This window comes from Bos taurus, chromosome 18 (genome assembly GCF_002263795.3).
Source record: "Bos taurus isolate L1 Dominette 01449 registration number 42190680 breed Hereford chromosome 18, ARS-UCD2.0, whole genome shotgun sequence".
Lineage (NCBI taxonomy): Eukaryota > Metazoa > Chordata > Mammalia > Artiodactyla > Bovidae > Bos > Bos taurus.
Window position 1 is genome coordinate 57074913 of NC_037345.1, and position 10133 is coordinate 57085045.

General features: G+C 49.5%; 1 protein-coding gene across 1 annotated transcript; it reads right to left on the bottom strand.

Annotated features, from left to right (window-relative positions):
• Positions 1 to 329: 329 nt before the first annotated feature.
• CEACAM18 (CEA cell adhesion molecule 18) lies at positions 330 to 9168 on the bottom strand. The gene is made up of 6 exons (XM_059877116.1): positions 8987 to 9168; positions 7426 to 7782; positions 5978 to 6247; positions 4060 to 4335; positions 2463 to 2598; positions 330 to 1341 (listed from the first exon to the last, which is right to left on the bottom strand). Exons 1-6 carry the CDS (start codon positions 9036 to 9038, stop codon positions 1323 to 1325), a joined length of 1110 nt encoding a protein of 369 aa, XP_059733099.1. The 5' UTR covers positions 9039 to 9168; the 3' UTR covers positions 330 to 1322.
• Between the last annotated feature and the right edge of the window lie 965 nt (positions 9169 to 10133).

The window sequence follows — 10133 nt, forward strand, 5'->3', positions numbered from 1 at the left end:
AAGCAATGGGCCCAGGAGACTGCCTTGTGTCCAGAAATGGCCCTAACTGCTTCATATTTCACTGTTTGAAATACCTTCAAACAGTCAGGTATTTCCTGAGAGCAGCGACAACCACAAAGGCTTGGCTGGGCCTCCACACTCCCATAGATATGGCCAGGAGATCTTTTTCTTTCCCCTCCCTCCCTTCTTTCTATTCTGTTATGGGAATGAGCAAATTTGCTTCGATATTTTTGGACACGTGCATGAAGAGAGCTCAAGAAGAAGTTCCAGAAATGGCATTATGAGGTCTCAATAAACCGTATGTTGTTTTAATTTTATTGGTTCTTATGTTAAATATGAAAACAACGTATACACTTTGAGAAGGAAAAAAAAAAAAAAAAACCACTTCAGAGCATACGGTAAAGTGCAAAAAGGGAAATTTAGATAGCACCATTAAGAGTTAACAGTTTCTACAATTTGTGCACAGATATTTTTATATATATGGAGATACATATGGTATATCTATATGTGGATATTGTCATCGTTGTTCACTTGCTAAGTCATGTCCCACTCTTTGCGCCATGGACTGCAGCACACCAGGGTCCCGTCTTTCACTATCTCTCGGAGTTTGTGCAAACTCATGTCCATTGAGTCGACGATGCCATCCAACCATCTCACTGGATATATATAGCATATGTGTGTGTGTGTGTACACATACTGTAATATTGTACCTATATCAGTTAACTAATCTATACTTTTCACAACATGGTCTTATCAGATGCAGGTCTGTACTGTGCGTTTCTAACTCGGCATCAAGTTGTGAACATTTCGCACACCAGTGAGTCTCGTTGCCCAGCAGTTTCTAACCATGACATTCATCCGACATGCGCTGTGGTTCCAACTCTCTGTCACTGGCGATGCTGAGATGGGGCATCTTTGCAGCCTCTCTAATGATCCCACCGGGTCTGGTTAAGGGAGTAGAGAAGTTGAAATCCAATTTACTGGCGGGGAAGAGGCGTGGGAATTAGAACTCCGAGCTCCGCGCATGCCCCGCCCCAGTCTGCATCCCATTGGCTGGTTCTGATTGGCAGATGGAATGGTCAGTGTCCATGTGCTCCTGGGGTTCCCCAGCATCCCACCACCCAGTCCTAGGAGCAGACTGTAGACGTTCTCTGGGAGCCTCCACCTCCAGTCCCAGCGGGACTGGCCCGAGTCCCTTGCTTGACTGTCCCCTCCAGGAAGTCCCTGGGCCCCTTCCAGCCTAGCCCATCCCTATGGGGACTCTCACTCCCGCCTCACCTCCTTGCTTGTCCGGTTTTATTCTCCAGGTCTGAGGCAGACAGTCATATAGACCAATTTGCCCTATGGAGAGAAATTAGGGAAGAAGTCAGATCTGGGATTCATAGGAAACTGAGAGTCCTGGGTAGATGAGGGGTCAGCTTCTTCTTTCCAAGGCCCCGTACTCCTAAGAGAGATAAGGAATCTGGGGGCTTACCCCTTACAATGAGTGTCTCCAACATTTACACAGTTTAATATTTCTGAGGTCTTAAGGTCGCTAGAGAGCAATGCTGTGGGGCAGGGGAGAGGGAAAACAGACAGGGTGTTCCTGGAAAAGATATAGGTACTACCTGGCTTGATTATTGATGATGATGAATTTCACACCTGTTTTATGCCAGGCACTATGGTAGATCATGTATAGAAATTGTCCTGAACTCACCAAACAGATACATAAGACATATTTTGTGGCTGAAAGAACAGGTGTTTGCAGAGGTTCCTGGGCAGTCACTTGCCCAAAGTCACACAACTTCCTAGGTTCAAGTCTAAACTGCCTCTTTTTATGAAGCCCCTAGAGTCCTAAGATCAGAGTTGGGGTAAATTCCGGGGCAATAAGGAGAGCTCACATTTTCTGAGCACTTCCTCCATGCCAGCGCCAAGCACTGTAACCTGGGTGACACTACCAGTCTCCGCACAGAGTAAGTGATTGTTATCAGCATCACCTCCACTTTGTTGTTATTGTTGCTGTTTAGTCGCTACGTTGTGTCTGACTCTTTGCGATCCCATGGACTGCAGCACGCCAGGCCCCCCTGTCCTTCACTATATCCTGGAGTTTACTCAAACTCATGTCCACCTAGTTGGTGATGCTATGCAACCACCTCATCCTCTGTCTCCCCCTTCTCCTCCTGCCCTCAATCTTCCCCAGCATCAGGGTCTTTTCCAATGAGTCGGCTCTTTGCCTCAGGAGACCAAAGTATTGGAGCTTCAGCTTTAGCATCAGTCCTTTCATCATCTCTACTTTACCGGTGAGCAGATGGAGCCTCATGTCCTTGTTATCTATTTGTTTGCCCAGATGATCCCTGAATACTCAGTTCCTGGTTGGTCCCTTCCCCATTCTGTCTCTGCCTTCCCTCTCAAGGATGTACTGTCCCTTGAGTTTGAGCCCCCGGCCAGTGTCCCACCCTGGGTCCAATGCAATAGGTACCTACCTGGTAGAGTAATGTCTGAACAGGGCACGGATCAGGACCATAAGGAAGTGGGTGAAGCCCAGAACTGTGAATATGATGAGAAACACCAACAAGGAGCCTGAGATGGTGAAACTTCTGCTGACAACAGGCCGGCGCCCTAGGAGGAGAAGATGCATAGAGGTCAAGAGCACCATTCGCTCATCCCTTTGTATGCTCACACATCTGCTCTTTGATGATTTCTCAGCACCTTCTTCTATGTGCGAAGCACTGTTCCATGTGTTTAGGGGCTCAGCAGTGAACAAAAGAAACTTCTTGATTTGATGGGGCTGACATTCTAGCTGGGAAGTGGAGCAGTCAGCAATTAAGCAAAGAAACATCCCACTTCATCACAGGTAGTGAGAAGTGCTCTGGAAAAGCATGAGCCCAAGTAAGGGGACGGAGGGCAGCAGGGCAGGGTGTGCTGGATACAAAGGGTCATAAACTCATTCCACAGGGATTCATTCACTGAGCTCCAACTGTATGCCAGGTACCGTGTTAAAAATTGGGGACAAATGATTATCAAAGTGCTTGTCCAGCCTCTCTCTGACCTTCTGAAGTTTAATAGTCCAATGGATGTCAAATGGCATGAATTGAAGCATCATTCATACACAAAAGTTGTGTCTGTTCGATCCTTAGTAAATAGTGAGAGGTAACTGAAATAAATGTCTCCAGCCCCTACTCGATGTCCACTCATGTCATTCTGAGCCAGGCTGACGGCTTCTCGTGCCGACTGATTTCTCTTATGCAGCAACCCCATCGACTAGAACCCTCACTACCAAACTGCAAAGGGGAAAACTGGGGCTCAGAGAGGTGACGCTGCTGCCCCTGTTCATGCAGAGGGACAGTGGCAGAGCTGGGATTTGATCTCAGGTCACTAGGCTCCAGAGCTCCTGCTCTTCACGGCCCTGCATGCCTACTCTCTCCCCAAGCCTGTCCATCTCTCTCCATAGTGTAGAGGGTTGGACATGGGGTTCCTGAATAGGTGCCTCCCCTACGTGCAGACTCCTTCCTAACCTGCTCCAGAGGCCACACCATGGACAGCTCCCCACGTCCCCCGTACCACCTCCCCTGGCGTGTTCCCACTTCCTTATCTCAGAGCAGCCCCGCGGATCTGTGGAGGGCAGAGGCTGTGAGGTCAGACGGCTAGGGTTTGAATCCTGCATCCTCTGCCCATGAGAACTGGAGCCTTGAACAAAGTGCCCAAACTCTCTGTGGCTCGATTTGCTCACTGGTAGAGTGAAGGTGATGCTAATAATGGTCACTTTCTCTGTAAGGAGACTGGAGGGTCACCCAGCTTAGAATCACCCAGGTTAGAAAGGTAGCTGCTAGAGTAAATGCTTAGTCAGTGTTGGCTGATCCCACATCCCTGGAATTCACTCCAACTCTAACCTGAGGACTCTGGGGGCTTCATAAAGGAGGCAGTTTGGACTTGGACTTGGGAGGTTGAGGGGACTTCATCTGACTATTGTGAGCATGGCAACACACGGTGAAGAGGACATTTCTGATGACAGGCATCCCCCAGGCAGAGGCATAGAAGTGGGGAGATTTGGAGAGAGCGACAGGCCTCTCCTGCACTCACAGAGTGCCTGGATGTGGACTTCATCGTACAAGGTCAGCTGGGTGGCGGAGTTCTCTGCGATGCACCTGTATCTGCCCATCTGGTCCCAGGTCAGACTTGGGAGGGTGATGTTCTTCTCTGAGAAGCTCAGGAGGGAGCCATTGTGGATCCAGCGGTACTTGGATTCTGGTCTGGAATAGGAGATGCACTCCATCTCCACCTGGGAGCCAATCTCAGCAGACAGGATGCCACTGAAGTCAGTGGGACTGCTCCTGAGCTGCAGACTGTAGGGCCCATCTGCAGAGACAGAGCAGGACCCCTGGAACCATGCTTCTGACACCCGAGGGTCCTGACTCCTTCTCTCAGTCCACACGAAGTCCTCCCCAGCCCCCAGATGCCCCCACTCTGTACCCCAAGCAGACTCCCAGACCCATCCCAGCCAGAGCAGCTGAGCCAACGACAATGACAGTAACCGTAGCATCTTCTGTTGCCAAGAGGTACTGCAGCCCAGCTCCCTGGCTGCCCTTCACTTCATAATAAAATAGAAAAGTAAAAGTAGAAGCAGGCATCACACCTACTGCACTCCCGGCACTGTTTTAAACATGTCACACATTCACACACTCACTTAATTCCCACCCAACCCATGTGACCACAGCCACTCTTGATCCATTTCATGCCTGAGGATAACGAGGCTCAGAGGAGAGGTTTAGGGATTCACGAGTCCCCTGTTGACCTACAAAAGGACCAGGCAAGTACCCTTATGACCTGGGAGGAATTTCCCTGAACACTTGCAGCCCCCGTGTCTTTGGCTTTGGTTCCGAACCTCTGGCCAGTGAGCAGTGTGGGAAGGTCAGAAATGATGACCCCTTTGTCCACAGCTCTCGGTTTAGGGAATCTGAGACACTGCAAGAGTGGTTCCAGATTTAAATGTGATGATGACGCTAGACTTAGAGATGAAAGAGTTGAATCAGTGTGAACAGTCCTGGAAGGTTTCAAAGAATCTGAGTTTCACTGCCTTTCTAAGTTCAGTGTCTTGGATTTACAAGACTTGTTTGAGAATTTGAGCAGGTCTTAGTGGGATACCAACTTGCATTGATGGGCAGCAGAGGACTTTAACAGAGTGTCTATAAAATGCATAATTTAGCTTGAAAACCAAACTCTTTAAAGGAGTATGATCAGTCCCATCCCAGTAACAGCAAAAGTGAACATGATTTTATTAAATTTAGAAGAACTGAATAAAATGATCAGTGGGCTGAATTTGAAGACTCGTGAACAGTTGGGTTTTGAAAAATTAAGAAATGAAATGTCGTTTTAAGAAATGGTTGTAGGGGCTTCCCTGGTGGCTCAGTGGTAAAGAATCCACCTGCCAATGCAGGAGACGTGGGGTCCATCCCCGATCAGGGAGGATCCCACAAGCCTCAGAGCAATTAAGCCCGAGCCCATAACTCTTGAGCCTGCACTCTAGAGCCCGGGAGCAGCAACTACTGATGCCCACCCACCCTAGAGCTCGTGTTCAGCAACAGGAGAAGCTACCACAGCAAAGAGCAGCGCCTGCTCGATGCAACTACAGAAAAGCCTGCACGAAGCAGTGAAGACCCAGCACAGCCAAAAACAAATCAATAAAATGATGTTTCAAACAATTGGTTGTAAGCAGTCCCCTCATGACACAAGGGACAGGTGTCACAAATTGACACTATTTCTAATCTGAGAGGTAGGGATTAGGGCCCCCATTTTAAACTGAGTGGAGACCAGGGTTCTGAGCAGCCAGTAGGGTTCTGAAGCCTAAGGGTTAAATAGTCAAACCTGGGATTTGAACCCAGGGCAGCTGTCTGCAAGGCAGCTCATGTTGCTCTCTCCAGTTCTGCCGGTTTTATTGCTATGCTGTGGGAAAACCCAGAGCCCCACCACAGCTTCACTCTCATGACCCCAGAACACTCACAGGCCACTGTCACATAGACGAGGTCACTTTTCTGAATGAGCTCTGGGAGAATTTCTATCCCGCACTGAAGTGGTGAGTCGAAGCGGCTGAACATTCGGATGATGAGGGTCTTGTTGTCCGGGGAGATGGTCATCCGGTAATTGCTGGACACCGGTGCATGATTCACATACCACTGGACGTGGCTGTCATTGGTGTAGCAAGTGGCAGCCACCGCATCCTCGCCATCTACGACGGAGGTGGTGTTGACCGAGATTTGCGGGATTTCCAACTCTGGGTGAAGCAGGGAGGAGAAGGTTAGGGGTTGGATCTGTCTCCCCACACTCTGCTCCTCTTCAACGGGGGTTTCAGGCTATGTTGAGGGGAGAAGCCCAGAATTCTAAGATAGGATCTAGGATCCTGGCAAGAGAGCATCCCTGGGGCTGAGAGGGACAGAGAAGCAGGAGTGGGCACGAGGCAGTCGAAATGAGGGTTCTCTACTGACCTGTCTTCCAATGCTCTGAGCCATCTCTATGGCTCCATTACAATAACCGTGAATTCTTACTATTTTCCAGTGGCCTGATGGTTGCTTCTGAACCCCCAAACCAGGACACCCCCATCAAAGGAAGTGCAGATAGAACTCAAAGTAACTGACAGTGTTTGTTCTCCATAACGATTCCTCCCATTAACTTTTCCCATTCTTTTTACAAATTTCTGCCTCTAACCTTAAGACAGACCACAGCGATGGATAATACTGCCATTTTACACATGAGAAAACCAAAGCTCAAAAAGTGACATGGTATATAAAGAGTCAGAGGGGAACTAAGTTCTCCCAGCCTTCAAAATCCACACTGTCCTGCCCTAGCCCTGTGGAGCACCAGGATCTCACTGGAGTAGACAGAATTCCAAGATGGCCCCATGATCTCCACTCCATGGTATAACGCCTCTATAATCCCATCCCCTCAATGTGAGTGGAGCTCCTGACTTTGTTGTAGCCTATTGAATATGGCTAAGGTGATGAGCTGTCTGTTACTTCCAGCATAAGCTTTGTTGTATTAGACTCCTCTCTAGACAGAGAAATTTTTGTTGGCCTTGAAGAGGCAAAGAGCCAGGATGTGAAATCCTGTAGACAGAGTCACATGTGAGAACACAGCCCCAGCCAACACCCTGTGAGTCTCAGCGCTGGAAATGGCTGAGCCACATCAGAACTTCTGACTCACAGAAGCGGTGTTCTTTTAAGCTACTAAGTTTGAGGCTATTTGTCACACAGCAGGAGATAACTAATACACTGAGAGGGAACCTGGAGCCCTTGAAGGTAGTGAGGGTCCCATTTCTGGGGAGAAGCTGGGCTACCATCCACCAAGGTTCCCAGTGTCATCTGGAGGTGGGTGGAGACAGGACAGTGTGAGCTTCAAGGGACACCGTTCCCTAAACTCAGCTGCAGTTGGGTGGTGGGGCCACTGCTAACTCACCTAGAATCTCGAGCCAGCCAGTTGCTCTCTGGGTGTCATTGATGGTGTCCACCCTCACTGTGTAGTTCCCCGTGTCATTTAACTGTGACCTCCAGATCCTCAGGGTACCTCTAATGGACACACTTTCCCGGCCGCTGTACATGGGCCCATCCCGCCTGGAATGAGATGTGGCGTTGTAGCTGATAATCAGATTTTCCTCAGTGTCATTTGCACCTCGGTGCCAGCTGTATTCCTGAACATCTTCAGGGGCGTTCTCGATGGCCAGTGAGCTCGAATATCTTTCCACTCCGATGAGTGAATCCGGGGTGATGTAGATTTGGCTGGAGGCCTGGCGGATCCCACAGGCCAGCAGACTGGCTGAGGAAGACAAACAGAAAAAGGCACACACACATACATACATGCACACAGGTTTACACCGCAGATCATGATCCACAGAGACCTTGGAAAATGGGTCAAGGGCTTCTAGCTCCTGAAGGACTTGGCAGTCTGTTCCCCCGCTCTCCGTCACCTCAGCCCCTGCCCTGGTCCATTCTTTTATCGTCCTGTTCCAGGCTGGCCTCCTCCCTGAACTCCAGCCCATCCTCACAGGTCAGTTTTGTGGATCCTTGTGAAGCCTCATAGGTGACCCTGCTCTCCCTCTGTTCATGTATCTTCCATGGCTCCCCAGTGCTCTCACTATAGGTTCAACCCTTAGCATAGCTTGTGAAACATGTAGAGAGAACTGGTCTCTAGGACCCAAGGTAGGCTCTTTTTGAGTCACAGCTACCCTACTTTACCACCTTTGTTCATTCATCAGAAGACACAGCATCCAGACTGTGTGCCCCAGTCACACACATAGCTCTTCTTGACCCACCACACATACTCTTCCTCACTTCTAGCACCCTGATCTCTGCTTTCTCCTCCCCATGTCCATCTTCCTTGTTGACTCACCTCTGTGTCCCCAGCTCCCCAGAGATCAGGGTGGAGCCCAGCAGGAGGGCTCAGAATGGTTATCTGGGGGGATTAAACTCCCCCAAGAGGATCTACACTGTCTTTAATTTACCACTTAGGATTAGTGGTGCAAACACCAATGGGGGTGTGTATCTGTTATCTCCTAAGTGGGGGGACAGGTGTCTGCTGCTATAGGAACCCTAGGCCTTGCCTCCACGGAGGAGGCAAAGACAGCTGAGACCCCCTGCTCCAGGGCTCCAGGTGTGGGCCCTAGAGGTTTTGAAGGACAGTATATGTGGCCACCAGGGCAACATGAGAGTGGTCAGTATCAGGAGGAAGCACAGTGTTTTGGGGGAAAGTGAAGGATTGGGAGGGGTCCTGCCAGAGAGGCAGTGAGGGGATCAGGGCAGAGGAGGTGAACCCAGAGGAAGTGCTTGCTGGGAATTGTGTGTTGGGGTTCAATTTCATCATGCCTTGTGGTGGGTAGAGAGGAATGCTACCTCTGTGTGTGCATGTGTGTGTGTGTCTTGGGCAAGCTGTGCCCGGGTGTGTGAGTTCATGAGAGTTCTGCTGAGGGTCCTGGGTCACTCCCTTCTACCCCACCTGCATCCTGCTAGCCCCACTGTCTTACCCACAAGGACCAGTTCCCTCCAGAGTCTGCACCTGGGTCTGGAAAGGTCCATGAGCTGCTCCGGTCCTCCTGCTGGAGGGATCTTTCCAGGGACCCAGTCACCTCCTGTACCCTTTTACAGACCTGTGTCCTCTCAGGCCCCAGATGTGGTCTCCACCCACTTCCTGCTCAGGGATGGACTCTGAACTGCAAGGTGGGAGGAGCTGGGGAAAAGACACTCTGCTGGGTGGCTGATTATCTTTAGGACTTGATACCCACAAGGAAGGACCTTGGACCCATGGCAATTTAGAATGTCAATAATCATTATGAGGAATTTTTGATATCCCCAACTGACTTTTCTTAAAACTGAATTGGACCACCTGAGAACAAAAAGAGAACACACAGCTCACTCATCACCTGGTTGTACAAGGGTTCAGTCACTACCTGCTTCAATCTCCCAGCAACAGTGAACCCTGAGAGGATTTCGGGATGAAAAAACAGGATGAAGCACTCTGTGATTTGGATAATCGGGCCCCCATATGCATGACTCAGGAAGAATTTCATGAATTCTTCTGGTGATGAATTTCATAAATTCTGACTGATGACTTCTGCATCTGCTGCTGCTAAGTTGCTTCAGTCGTGTCCCACCCTGTGCTACCCCATAAGATGGCAGCCCGCCAGGCTCCCCTGTCCCTGGGACTCTCCAGGAAAGAACACTGGAGTGGGTTGCCATTTCCTTCTCCGATGCATGAAAGGGAAAAGTGAAAGTGAAGTTGCTCAGCTGTGTCCGACCCTCAGTGACACCATGGACTGAAGCCTTCCAGGCTCCTCCATCCATGGGATTCTCCAGGCAAGAGGAATTCTGCATCAGTCATATGCAAAAAAAAAAAAAAAAAGCACTAAAATCATTAACTTGGTATATCTGTTCTTTGTGATGAGCTGTGATCAGTTACCAAGATGTATGCTTGATGACACATTTTTCCCAGCTCCCAAATTCAAATACACACTGGCTTCTCCCCTTCCTTTTTGGAGCCATTCCTCAGAGCTGTCTCCCAGGCTACAGTCCTCAGGAAGACCCTGAATAAAACTTAGATGCTCTGTGTTTTGCTTTAAGTGGACACCCTTTAATAGAGTCAGACTAACTTATCACCCTGGTTTCTCCAACTTA

What these genes read in the sequence shown, in the direction of transcription:
- CEACAM18 (XM_059877116.1), bottom strand. Translation starts at nt 9,038, where the DNA reads ATGGACCTTTCCAGACCCAGGTGCAGACTCTGGAGGGAACTGGTCCTT. An exon ending in TGGCTGGCTCGAGATTCTAG is followed by an intron (nt 6,248 to 7,425) that starts GTGAGTTAGCAG and finishes TGCTTCACCCAG; the next exon opens with AGTTGGAAATCCCGCAAATC. An exon ending in CGTCTATGTGACAGTGGCCT is followed by an intron (nt 4,336 to 5,977) that starts GTGAGTGTTCTG and finishes CTGTCTCTGCAG; the next exon opens with ATGGGCCCTACAGTCTGCAG.